Raw genomic sequence first — 13,959 nt, 5'->3', positions numbered from 1 at the left:
TCTAAACCTCATGGAATTTAATAAGTCAGCTCACTAGGTTTTGGAACAGAGCTATAGTAATGAACGAGATGGAAAGAATTACAGCAATAGATAGATGGGCAACAGCACTTCCTCTTCTTCTGATCTTTGAGTGTAAGGCTAAAGCACTTTGTCTAATCACCCTGGTGAGATGGACGATGACTCAGCGGAAAGTGGTAGCGACTGCAAAGAGGGGAGAACAGTCATCTCGAGGAGGGCTGGGATGGGCTAAACTGGGCCATAAAGGAAGCACGAGAGGTTATTTGCTATTCTCACGTAACAGTGACTGCAGTTAAAGGAATAGTCTACTCATTTTCAATATTAAAATATGTTATTACCTTAACTAAGAAGAGTTGATACATCCCTCTATCATCTTAGTGCGTGCACGTAAGCGCTGGGGCGCGCTGGTACACTTCGATAGCATTTAGCTTAGCCCCATTCATTCAATGGTACCACTCAGAGATAAAGTTAGAAGTGACCAAACACATCAACGTTTTTCCTATTTAAGACGAGTAGTTATACGAGCAAGTTTGGTGGTACAAAATAAAACGTAGCGCTTTTCTAAGCGGATTTAAAAGAGGAACTATATTGTATGGCGGAACAGCACTTTTGTGAGTACTTCGACTCGGCACAGTAACACCCTCCCTCTCCCATTATGAGAGGGAGAAGGGGAGCGGATTTTTCAGGCGAGTTGAAGTACTCCCAAAAGTGCTGTTCCGCCATACAATATAGTTCCTCTTTTAAATCTAGCAATGCTCTCACCTGGTTAATGATAGAGGCCTTCCTCCCAAGCCTGTTGTCTCGGAAGCGAAAGCGGCTCCTCTTGCTTCCGTCATCAGATTCTGACTTTACTACTTTTTCACTGTCACCCTTCTCTTCCTGTTCTTTCCGCCACTTTTTCTTCCTATTCCTTCGCTCCTTGGCACTTTTGGAGCTCAGCTTGGACACCTCAGATGAACTGCGGGATAGATGCCCTCCCCCATCATCCTCTACCGCATCCTCGGATACAGTACCTGCTGAGGTTGCCATAGCCGCTGCCTTGCAATTCGAAAGAGGAGAGAAAGAGACAATTTAAGAAGGGTGAGAATATAAACCACTTAGAAAAATGCATGTGGGGACACAAAAACCAAACCTACATATACCTGTGTAAAAAACTCACAACAATGGGACCATTTGGCTACGTAGTGTATAAAAAAGCATGGAAACACAGCAAAAAAACTTCGCTATTACAACTCTGTTTTCATGTGTGTGCATGTGTGTGTACTTGTGCATCCTCCTGTTGTCTCTTCAGCTGCTCCAGCATGGCTTTAAACTCCGCCTCTTTCTGTTCGGCCTCCTCCATGGTGGCCTGGTTCTGCTCCTCATAAGCCATGGCTACCACAGCCAGGATCAGATTCACCAGGTAGAATGAACCCACAAAGATGACCAGCACAAAAAAGATCATGTATGTTTTCCCAGCAGCTCGCAGTGTCTAAGAAAAATGAAAGTTTTGGGAAACTTAAAGAAATTGTAAAATAATGGCATTTTGATACAACAAATATTTGGGATGCTAGTATGAGAAAAAAATTTTTTTTCGGGTGACCAAATCCTTTAAGATGTAAAAGCTATATTAAGCTCTATTCATTAAATTATCTGTTTCTTTTATTATTTCATTGGACCAGATTTGCTAAACAGCAAATTAGCGTGAGAGTGCAATAAAAAAAGTGGAGTGGAAATTTTTGCGGGTGTTTTACTGACAATGCACATGTTAACTATTCCCTGCCATTGACAAGTAATATCGTCAATTAAAAGAAAACGCTTCCCTGCCAATGACAAGTTTTTACGGAAATCGATATTTCCACTATTATCCACCAGGTGGCGCTCTTACCCAACTTATAAAACACTGAAGCACCCAATGATGCAAAACAACTGTGTATGTTTTGATCATCGCTCTGAATCTGATCACCAACAAAAGTCCTTAACGAAAATGTAATTATTTTAAATTTTTACTCAAAATTTTGTATTTTTGAAGAACCCTACCCATATTTGAGAGGTGATAAAAAGAGAACAATTAAAAATAGGATGAAACTGTTTTTTTGTTTTTGTTTAAAAGCAAAAGGTCTGTTCTTTTTTATTTTATATATTGTATTTTTATATATTTAAAGAAGAAAACTCTTGAACCCTGAAAATTTTCTGAAAATCATAAAAAAATTCCGAGCTGGGGTCTGAAAGAGTTTAAAAAAACACAGGTGCTAAAATGTCATTTTTTAAGGCAATCTAGAAGAGAAGTGCAAATTATCGTAGGGTTTAAGGCATGCTTAAATAATGGCGTTAAATAATGGTACTGGTACAAATAACAGTAAACTGACACAAACCCTACACTGTAAAAAACTAAAATTCATCAAGAAGTTAAAACAACTTGGTTTTGGAAGTCAATTCAACCTACTATTTTGAGTTTGACTTGTGATAAGTTAACATAACTTATAAAAACTAATTGTTTGACTTACTTTGTTAAGATAAAGGTGCAGTGTGTAAATTGTAGTGGCATCTAGTGGTGAGGTTGCGAATTGCAACCAAAGGATCAGTCCACTGCTCACCCCTCGCTTTTGAAACACATAGAGAAGCTACGGTAGCTGGCACTGGACAAACATGTCATCGCCAAGAACAACTTACTGTAGTAAAAAAGTTTGTCCGTTAAGAGCTTCTGTAAAAACATGGCGGCACAAAATGGCGACTTCCATGTAAGGGGACCTTCGGTGTATGTAGATAAAAACATCTCATTCTAAGGTAATAAATACATAATGGTTCATTATGAAAGATCTTTATACCCCCCTGATAATAAAGTTTTGTATATTATATTGCATTTCTGTCAAGAGATCCTTCTAAAAATTACACACTGCACCTTTAAAGTTACAAAAATATATCTTGATTTTACATAATTTTTTCAGTGTAGTAAATTGCATTGCGTGATTTATCTAGGGACAAAAAGGGAAACTCCTACAAATGCATAGGTATGCAATAAGGTCAGTAGCAAAAATCCACGCCTTTCAGCCCTAACTTTTCACTGTGTGTCTTCAGTAAATCCTGACAGTTGCTTTTTAATGTCAAAAGATGGTTTGCGCTGGTGCAAGCTGTTAGTAAATCTGGCCTTACGGAAACAAATTTACACATTTAATGTACAAACTTTTATGTAAAAATGTAAAAAAAACAGATTTGCTGCATAAGATAAAATCAAGGATGAAGAACGCTCCAGTTGAAATGTCAATACTTAAATTGAGATTGCATTAAACAGTACAACAATTTTGTTGCAGAAAATACAAATAAATAAGTGCGCACCAGTTGGTACAAATTTTCCCAGAAGTCTTGTGTCATGAGTCGGAAGAGAGCAAGGAAAGCCCAGCCGAAGGAGTCAAAGCTAGTGTAGCCATAGTTTGGGTTACGTCCGGCCTTCATGCAAGTGTAGCCCTCTGGACAGCGCCTACACACACACACACACACACATTTTTTTATAAAAACTTTTTTCTTCATCAGTTACAACATAAACAAATCTATGGTCATTGACTAAGTGTATAAAGTGTGGCATTATTTAGATTTTAGGGTTAAGAGTACATATGAAACCATTAATTCATGTTTCTTGATTATTATGGTAGCAAGTGATCAAAGTGGGCCTGTACAGTATGGACTGTCAGTGATGAACAATGAATTTACATATTTATATGTATGTGCAAACAAACACTTTGAGCACTGTTAGTGTGTACGTGTGCCCTTCACCCTGAGTCTGAGCTGTTTCCACATAGCAGAGCATCCAGCTGGCCTGGCAGGAAGTAGAAGTTTGCTGTAAAAAGAAGAGAGAAAATAATAGCTTTTCTTTTTTTCCTTATGCAAAGGATGGATTTCAGCTTGGGTTAACTGTACTTGGATTACTGGCGGTAACTAAATAGGGTCTTATTATATATAAAAGTGGTGTTACTATTGAATTTGCACAGCTTTGCTCACTTACTATCATTCATGATATATTCGTTGAAGTCAAAGCCCCTGCTGCCATTGGCCAGGTAGGCTTCGGTTTGGTTGATCGGCCAGATGACGCACTTATGCCGAAGATTACCCATGAACAGCTGCAGGCCGATGAGGGCGAATACACTCAGACAGAACACCGTCAGAATCATCACATCGGACAACTTCTTCACTGACTGGATCAGAGCGCCCACAATGGTTTTCAGCCCTGTGGGTGGGAAGTTTAGGAAATAAACACATCAAGGAATGTACAGTCTGCTACAAATGCTTTTATGTGACAATGCTCATACATGTACATGAATAGATGCAGTAAATACCCATCCCTTTCATTTTTCACATTATACATGTGTTGTAAATTTCTCCCAATTTCCTGATGATCTCATTTTAACTAACTAACTTTGACTAATAGATGTATTATGTATATGTAGAATATTTTTTGCATTAATTAACTTATCGAACATATAGGGCAACAGCATACACATGTGAATTTCTGCACACTTTCAGATCCCAAAGCAATCACACTGTCACATATTTGTTTTTCTTAGCTTTTCTCATACATACACATGTATCATAAGAAATACTCAGGGGGTTTCTTAGATAAAAACATGATATTACACCGAACAGACAGTTTAAAGAGTTTCCACCTCCTCATAGCAACTGCTCACAAACTGCCCCGTCTTAATAAGTGAAATTACAGTCAGTATGATTCATGTACAACATACTGATCAACATAATGTGAACATTAATGCAATTACATTCTATATTATGTCAGTTCATTATGCTATTTGAATGAAATAGAAATTTTGTTCATGTGTACGTTTAACAGCAAATGCATGAGTAATAAAATAAATGTTGTGCTAAATATGAAATGCTGGCTAAAAATAATGCTGATTTCTTGTCAGTAGGGACACAAATGTGCTGTTCTTACATATAGACATATAATACGCTGACATTATGATGTTAAAATAACCAGATTTTTTTTTTTCAGAATAAAAAGTGAGTGTGCTTATGTGCAAACTTGCTGTCATAAAGTAGGAATCTGGGTTCATTTGTGCTCCTGTATAGCAGTGCAAAAAGTAATGGGTTTGAACCAGGGCTGGTTCTAGGCATGGAGGGTTCTATCTTTCGGTCTTCAAAGACGTCATTCATATTTTATTTTACAACAATTTATACATTGACTAAAAGCAATCTAAGGCGGGCTATGTTTTTCAATGGCTCTGGTTTGAGGAAGGGCTGTAGACTGTCCTAACCAATCAACACCAGAAAATGTCAATATTTTTCTGTTTTTAGTGGCTGTAAGCAAAGTCACTCTAGATTCAAAGACTGCCTCTGACTGAAGCGACACAAGATTTTAAAGCAGATTTACTTGTGTGCAATGTGTAGCTTTTAGCCTGTTGTCCGATGAACCGGAAAAAAATCCACTTTCCACAGCTTCCGTTTTAGAAATAAATCTGTCTCTCTGCACTCAAATTCCCCAAAATCACGTCCTAGTCATTTAAATCCATTTAGCAGTTATTTAATGCTGGATTGTCAGTTCGCATCTTGTGGTCGGAAATACTGAGGGCTTTGGGGGAAAATGCAACCAGGATAAATAAATAAGCCCCCTAAATTCAAGACCCTTACAATTAAACAAAAATATTTTATGATTGTTAAAATTAAATATTATGATCAAAATTAAATGTAAAATGAATGAAGCATTACATTACATTTAGATCTGTTCACGTTGCATCAGGTTACTTTCTATGCATTATTTTTGCAGCATTGAGCATTACAACCAATCACAGTTGTGCATGGTGCAATTAAAGAATTTGGTTAAAGCGTGCCACGCCTTCAATGAGTTTATAAGCGTGCAGATCCATATAGATATTCATTGTACTGTAAAGTTAGATTTATTTGTATATAGCAGCAGAAGTGAGTCATTGACTGCTTCAGTGTTGTTTGGTCGCTTTCTTTATATTTATTTGCAGTTTTATTAATCGTTCTTTCAATGCATGAAACAGCAATATTATAATTCATAAACTTTCTTAGCTTGTTAGTATGCCATGCAAAAACATTGTTTTTAAATGTATTCTTTTCTAAGTTTGTGCAATTACACATATGTATTATATATATATAATATTGCCCACCCATCTGGATATCTGCCAGCCCACCCATCTATAGCTTGCAAGAACCGGCCCTGGTTTGAACCTGGGAAACACACATATTTATAAAATGTATAGCCTGTAATGCACTGTAAGTTGCATTGGATAAAAATGCATAAATGTAGAATTATATGTATAATAAATATGGATAATTAAAAATGGATAATAAATGGACAATTTTATCACTTAAAACTCATCTTGGAGCTAGGGCTGGCCAATATGGCCAAATTTTTTATCGCCGGTATACTTCTAAATTTTGGACGATATGGTATAAATCCGATAGTGTTATGAATGTTAAAAAAAAAGTTTGGATAAACTGCAAAGAAGGTCTACAACGAATGTCTGTACAAACTTCTGAACAAATGAATTTGCCAAGACTATGAATTCTCCTCCTATAAAACAATATAATTTTTTTAAATTGTATAAATAAATTTATGTTCCTCTTTTATTTCTATTTAGCCTTCAAACTAAATTAAATGTAAACTCACTGTCAGATGACTTTGCAATGGTTTGTCTTAAAAACACCACATATAAAAACTTGGGACTTGATATTAAATGTACTTGTTTCATCGTACGCCAGAAAATGGAAAAGTAAAAACGTCATTAGAAGTAGTTTATTACTTATGGTTATGGTTTGTTTAACAAAAGTGAAACGCAACACTAAAATATCAAAAAGCATTTTCATTTATTTTTGTGACTATTTTGATGTTTGTTTTATTGATCATGATTTACCTAAGACTCTTATTTTATCCCCCATTTAGATGTTCTGCAAAATGAACCCTTATTACTATTCCCTTTTATATAAGCAATAGATAGATCCACAATGTGTGAACTTTAGAAACATAATTAAAATGTTATCTAACCAACAGTAAAAATTTTGAAAGATTTCTAAAATTTAAAAGAAACAGTTCAGTTTTCCGTAAGCACTTTACTAGGGACGGGTTGTGACATTGAAGAGATAAGAGGAGAACTCTTTAAAATATAAACACCAGACACACATAATATTGAACACATATCAGCAAAATAGACATTGCTTTTAGAGAGCGGCGCCATACACGAACAGTATGCAGAGAGCCAACACAGAGAGAAGAAGAGAAAAGGACAGGCAGGGGGAGGAAGGTCATGCAGGTCATTTAAACGCCAAGGCTGAAGGCAGCAACATCATCATTGCTTTATCATTATGGTGTCAATGTCTATTTAACAAATCGTTAAGAGAATGTGTAACCCCATCTTTATTTCCCAGCTAATGTCTTTTGAGCTGAGAGAAACCAGATAACTGATAAAGTCTTTCTCTTATCTAAATACTCAAATGTTACACAGCAGAGTCTGAATGAATGATAAACTGAACAATACTAAATTAGCTTATTCTGTGTGTTTGCATGTTTTACAATGGTGGGTAAGTACTTAATCCTGATGTTTGGTATCTCTAACCGTAACACACATACTCACAAAGACCTCATCTTCTCGTCTCGTTCTGACGTGCCTAATATACTTTCCACTCCGAGTTCTTCAAAATAGCGTTTTTTTACAAAAACTGAAAAATATACCTATGTGTGTGTAAAGGATGCAGATTTTCGAAGAAAGCCACTTGTTTAAAAAAGGAAATATATATAAAAGGAATAAAAGAAAGACAAACTGAAAAAGCAGGAGTCCCCGAAAGCATCATGCAGCAGAAATGTATCAAACTAGGCTTGGCAGTCTCAGTGAATGCGCTATTCACAAACTCTTGCTCTGTGATACTTCACAACACTTCTTTTAAAGAAAACCTGATGAGATGGTCATCATCAAACAGATTGTGATACATGACAGCTTGAACTGTATGAAATGCACATATATGTTGCTACTGTACGCCTTGAGCAATGTTACTAAACTAAAACCCAACACAACAAAGACATCACATCTGTCCAATGCTGTGTTAAACTGATCTGTGAATAAAGAACAGCTGGAGAGAAGCAAACTTGAATTTTCATGTTTAACATAATTTTTGTTTTTAATGTAAGTTGGATATCATAAGATCTGCATTCTCTGTTTATCGTGTGCTGTACCAGAACACTGTACTGTAAATCTGCTTAGCATGAGAATGGAAAAGGAGGTAATTACTTTGGTAAACTGGTTTATATGGATGACTAGCTGGTGGAGCCCTGTTATGCCATCTCAGACCAGCAATAATCCAGCTGTTGTTTCAAACACTTGACCAATTTACCCTAAAATTATGTTTTTTTTGTCCATTAGGGCCTATGACTAGGGTGGTACCATCTCAGCCATTCCCTCAAGCACCATCTGAAAATCCAGGTCTCACACAGATCTCAATGCTTCCATCAAGTATTATAAATAAACCTTTCCTTCATATTCTACTAAGAGAGGCATTTGATTTGACATCAGTGTTTGACTGCAGACTGCAAAGCCTATCAAAAATGTATCGCTACCATTTTTGATTGTTTGGATATTTGAAAATAAATAGTACATAACATAAAAGTATTCTTCCCGCAGCATCCTCTTGAAAAAATACAGCAAGCCAAGAATTTTTTAAAAACTAAGAAAAACAAAAACAGTAGTAGTAATACTGGTCATAATAGTTTGCATCGGCATGGGAAGCAGCTCAGCCTTCGTGTTTAAACGCGTTCTCACCTGGTATGACAGAAATAGTTTTGAGAGCTCGTAGAACCCTGAAGGTTCTCAGGGCTGATACATTCCCGAGGTCCACAAACTCTGTAACATATCTGCAACAAGGGAGGATCACACACAGAACAAACACCGTGACACAACACACACGCACAGCACCACAGCACGTACAACACAACACTGCCAACAGCACCACCACTGAACTGGGAGGAAGACGTCACGCAAAAGCCCGTCTAACGGGAGAAGAAAGAAACGAACTGAGGAGGAAGGAAAAGACAGGAGCATGAATAGAGAGACAACGAACGGCGCCCTCTGTTGGCCCTGATGGATGCTGGACTTACCTGGGATCACGGCAACAGTTTTCAAAGCCCTCAGCACCCTGAATGTGCGCAGAGCTGACACATTGCCTAGGTTTACAAACTCTGTAATATACCTGTAGAATGGATCGCAACAAAATTACCAGAAAAAGAGAGAGAGAGACAGAGAGATGAGATGAAAAGATGAGAAACAGATAAGAAGAGACGGAGGATGGAAGAGCAGGGACGGAAGAAGGGGCTTATCCCTTAGAAATAAGAAAATATTATCTCTAAATAAATTGCAAGTATGGAAGGTTGTTGGTTCAAAACAGGTTATGCTCGATAAACGGGCTCTGTTATAAAACACACAGACTCTTATGCAGGTACACATTTGTACCTAAAAAGTGCATATTAGTATCTCAAAGGTACACATTGGTACCTCACAAGTACATATACCTAAATGATACATATAAGGACTTTTTAAAGGGTACCGTCATAGGGTTGATAGTTGATAGTGTTGATAGTTATTTCTGAGAGGGCTTATAATTGAAGCCTATGGGACAAGGCAGTCCTAAGGGTTGATTTGTGACAGGTGAACGGTCCCCTTCTGGTATTCTTGAACATATTACGCGAAAGATATGAGGTTTACGTAGTTATAATATACATTAGAAGATTGATAACTTTACACAAAGAATATTTGATCATACTTATCTCATTGCCCATTACCTTGACCCATATTAAAAAAAACATATCGGCCTAGAAAATCAAAACTTTTAATTTTCCGTCGGTCTTAGTACACAATGTAACTACAGAAGAGTCATGTTTTAAATAGTTTGAAAAATATCAAAACTCTTTGATCCTTTTTAAGTGCGATGCTAATGGTCTAATCAGATTCAATGGATTGCGCTAAGCTATGCTAAATGTGGTACCGCCAGACCCGGAGATCGGCTGAATGGATTCCAAAACAGTAAAAGTCAAATGTTTAACTCTAGGGGAGCTTGAAAATTAGTCTATTTTCAAAAAAAGTGGAGTGTCCCTTTAAATTGTAAACTGAAACATATATTTATTATTAAAAGTAATGATATATGAACAATATTACTGCAAAAAGACCCTTAACACATTTGCAATATGTTCAACTCACATAGATTTCCTAGTTTTGGAAAATAAACAAAACACACCCTCCAGATTTGCCATTTTCAAGGACAATGATGGTTTAGGTCCATTAATTGTCTATAACTTATGCAGGCCATTTCCTAGATATTTCTCACATAGATTGTTCATATAATAGTTTAACTTTTTAGAGAAAGGTTGCTTTTAAAATATGAAAGGGGAACTTTGGATCAAATAGAGATGCAAAAATAATGACTTCATACAGTTTCTCCTAACACTTCATCTTGGATTTTTACACAAGTGTCAGAGAGCAGCGTTTTGATTTGTTGGGTCTGCATACAGTCAAAAAAAAAAAAACTGGCACTGGGGTAGTACCCTCAAAGGTTGCAAAATAGCACTAAAAGTGGTTCTTGGCTCGTAATCATAGAGAAACCATTTTAAGTACCATATAGCACCGATGAAGTACCTGTGTAGCACCGGTGTAGAACCATATTGTGCTATGTAGAACCATACGTGGTGCTATATGACCCCTGTATGGTTCTTCATGGGTGCTATATAGCTCTAAAAATGGTTCCTCTATGAATACGAGCCAAGAACCACTTTTAGTGCTATTTAGCACAGTTTGTTTTTAGAGTGTAAGGACCGATTTTAAATGTAAGGGGTACAATGTAACTTTAAAAGGTACACAGCAGGTCCTTAAAATACAGTTATGTACCCAAAAAGGTACAACAGTGTATTATGTATTTTGTATACCTCCTGTAAATGTACAAAACGGAATCTGGGGTAAAATAGTTATTACTTCACCTTAAAAAAAAAAAGTATAAATACAGTATGTATAGGTAATGTAAAAATTGATTTGCAGATGAATTAAAGGTAAAGAAAGAGAGGAAAACAGTTATAGTAAAAAGGAACAAGAACAGATATCGTTGAGATATCTCAACTCCCAATCACGACCTGTAAAGACATCATGCAGAAAAAGCCTCACACACATTTCTCTGTGCAGGCTTGATATTAGGGTTCAAAGTCTATCCTATGTAGATGGTGCTGATTAATCTTTGAATTTTGAGGTTCACAGACCTCTACTAAGATATTGTGCAAATGTGTCCCTTAAGAATGCCAAACTCAAACAGATTAACTACTAAGACATATTTTGCTTTAATTGTAAACACTGCCCTTGAAGCTGATCTAAACTCCCCTGTACGTTCATGCTACACATCTTTAATTAATGTATGCAAAGACAGTATCATTTGAAAGGTCCTTTAACACTTAAAAGACAGTAGGTTTATACTTACGCCATAGAGATGACCATGAAATCCAGCCAGTTCCACGGGTCTCTGAGGAAGGTGAAGTCGTCTATACAGAAACCTCGAGCCACAATCTTTGTGAGTGACTCGAATGTGTAGATCCCAGTGAAGGTGTATCTGATAGAATGAGAGAAAATGAGTGCAAGTCAAGTGTGCAATTAAAAAATTTACTTTCAGAGCCCATCTTCCCCTGAACAGTTTGACTTTTATCTTTGCTACATGTACTCTCGACTTTTCTGTTTATGGATCTCCTTTTATCTACAACCAATTTCTAGCAAACTCATACTCTCATCTTGACAACATTGGCTGCGTTTACACCAATTAACATGCGATCACTGTGATCTGATTGGGAAGATTGGATCATAAACCATTCGGACACTGCAGATTTACACTTATCAACATCAAGTGGCTTCTGTATCTGGATATCTGATCTAAAATCTCTGTTTAACACACAATATTTTAATAAGTCTGCAGTGGAAAATGGCCTGGGATGCAAAGCCAACCAGAAGTGGTGGATTTTCAATCACAGAAGATTTTACAAATCTCGTAAAATGAGGAGACTGCAATCAAAATGGTATATAATATAAACGAGAGATGCAACTATATATAAAAAAATCACTGATACCAATTATTCAGAGCCGAGCTCCAATTCATTGCATTTTTTCTTTTCTCTTTTGATTGACAGGATATATATCGGCCATGACTATCGGCCGTTTCTAAACTATTGCTTTTATCGACTGATACGGATTTTTTTTGGCCGTTATATCAGTGCATCTCTAAAGTAAACATATGCGTCCAAAATTGCTGTCAGATGTGGTGAGAACATTTTGTATCCTTTACAAAGAATAAATGGATGTGCAAGTTTTAGGTGTATAATAAAAATAAACTTTCCACTAACAGTATATGCAATCTCGTTTTCTAGACAGCCTTTGGAGAAAGCAAGAGAATAATGATAGCGGGCAAGGTTTTGTTTGATGCTGACCTGTGAATGCAGATACGATGGCTGGATTGAGTACAAAATCAAATCACAATGAAATCCAATTACAATGCGTCCTCAACCACCTCTGCACAAGAACACACAGATCGGATAACATTCCGATCACAAGCGCATTTACGATTGCATGTGGATAATATCCAGACATGGGTCACATGTACAGTAAATGCTAAGTGTAAACGCAGCCATTGTGTCCTGATACTTGCCTAAATTAAACTTGGATTTATTTTGACCTTTTCTGACTTTCTGCTTGTATTTGCCTGATTATTATATAATCTCTGTACTTTTATATCATACATAACATAAATAGAATGGAATAAAATAATTGTAAAGAATAGAATAGAAAACTTACTCTACTTGTTTGGACCATTCTGGAGGATTGCTTAATGTCATGAACACGCAATTTGTCAAAATTGTACACATGATGATCATGCTGAAAACTGTAAGAAGTTGTTAAGGAAATTCTGAAAATGTTCACCCTGCAAGGTAATCTCTTGCATAATAGCATGTTATAAACAATTAGATATAAAAATAATGCAACATCATGATCTAGCTGAAAATGAAGAACAATAATATAATTTAATATCTTAAAAAGTGAAACAGAATAGCTGGTATCTATTTCATACTACTCTTTACATACTATTGCTTATCATGAACTGAAATGTCATGGACAGATAAACAAAGCACAAATCAGAAAGAAGTTTTAACAAAAACATCTAGCAATGTCTAAAGCATTGAAAAGGATATGAGTGTATCAAAATTTTAATTGCTATTCGCCTGAATAGGTTAAAAGGGCTAATGATATATAATGAGGGCGTGGCACTGAAACGGAAGATTGTTTTCCCTTTGTTAAGCACTATAAAGGTCTGAGGAAAAAAAGAAAGAGAGAAAGAGACTTTAGCCAAACATATCAGTCTTCAGTTGAGTCTTTCATTAATAAGAAAAAGAAAAATATTATATAACCATATGTGACCCCGGCTGTTAAATCCAGGATTAAGTCTCATAATCGAATGATTAGATTAGAAGCATCAAAGTTTGATTTCACCTACTGATTTAACTTGAATTTCAATATTTGGCATGCCCTTTCTCAGTTAATATTAAATATATATCAAAAATTATATTTTCACAAAATGTTCTTGATGATTTTAAGTAGAAAACACTCAAATGACTTTAGCTGGGTTTTCAGACGGGTTCACATTTGAGAAATAGCAATAATAAATGTACTTTACTTGAGCTTTGCACCCACATTAAACAAAACCTTGCAAAATAAAAAAAACACATTTTTAAATATACACACATACATACTTCGTGCTTAACACATGTGTAAAATAAAGGGGTACACGATTCACAACACGTACAGTATGTTACACTGAGGTCAAGGGGCCGTTTTCTTAATCAAGCCTTATGATTCAAACCCAGCGAGGAAATTATTTATGTGAACCAAGCTAAGACAACCGCAGTAAGCTCTGGCAAAGAGATAG

General features: G+C 36.2%; 1 protein-coding gene across 4 annotated transcripts in view; it reads right to left on the bottom strand.

Moving 5' to 3' along the window:
* scn8ab (sodium channel, voltage gated, type VIII, alpha subunit b) overlaps positions 1-13,959 on the bottom strand; it is a 61,693-nt gene that overhangs the window by 37,729 nt on the left and 10,005 nt on the right. For 2 of the 4 annotated variants that reach the window (XM_065272727.2, XM_065272729.2), the window contains exons 3-11: positions 13,227-13,344; positions 12,831-12,921; positions 11,473-11,601; positions 9,116-9,207; positions 3,998-4,219; positions 3,769-3,832; positions 3,334-3,475; positions 1,283-1,489; positions 781-1,056 (exon numbers count right to left, since the gene is read on the bottom strand). In XM_065272727.2, the coding sequence (XP_065128799.1) occupies positions 781-1,056; positions 1,283-1,489; positions 3,334-3,475; positions 3,769-3,832; positions 3,998-4,219; positions 9,116-9,207; positions 11,473-11,601; positions 12,831-12,921; positions 13,227-13,344 (1,341 nt within the window). Of the gene's footprint in view, positions 1-780; positions 1,057-1,282; positions 1,490-3,333; positions 3,476-3,768; positions 3,833-3,997; positions 4,220-8,780; positions 8,873-9,115; positions 9,208-11,472; positions 11,602-12,830; positions 12,922-13,226; positions 13,345-13,959 lie in introns of all 4 variants that reach the window. The other 2 variants (XM_065272726.2, XM_065272728.2) reach the window with 1 other exon arrangement.

The sequence above is a fragment of the Paramisgurnus dabryanus genome, chromosome 7, assembly GCF_030506205.2.
Source record: "Paramisgurnus dabryanus chromosome 7, PD_genome_1.1, whole genome shotgun sequence".
Classification (NCBI taxonomy): domain Eukaryota; kingdom Metazoa; phylum Chordata; class Actinopteri; order Cypriniformes; family Cobitidae; genus Paramisgurnus; species Paramisgurnus dabryanus.
The sequence above is the reverse complement of the archived record's forward strand: the minus strand, read 5'-3'. Positions and strand labels throughout refer to the sequence as shown.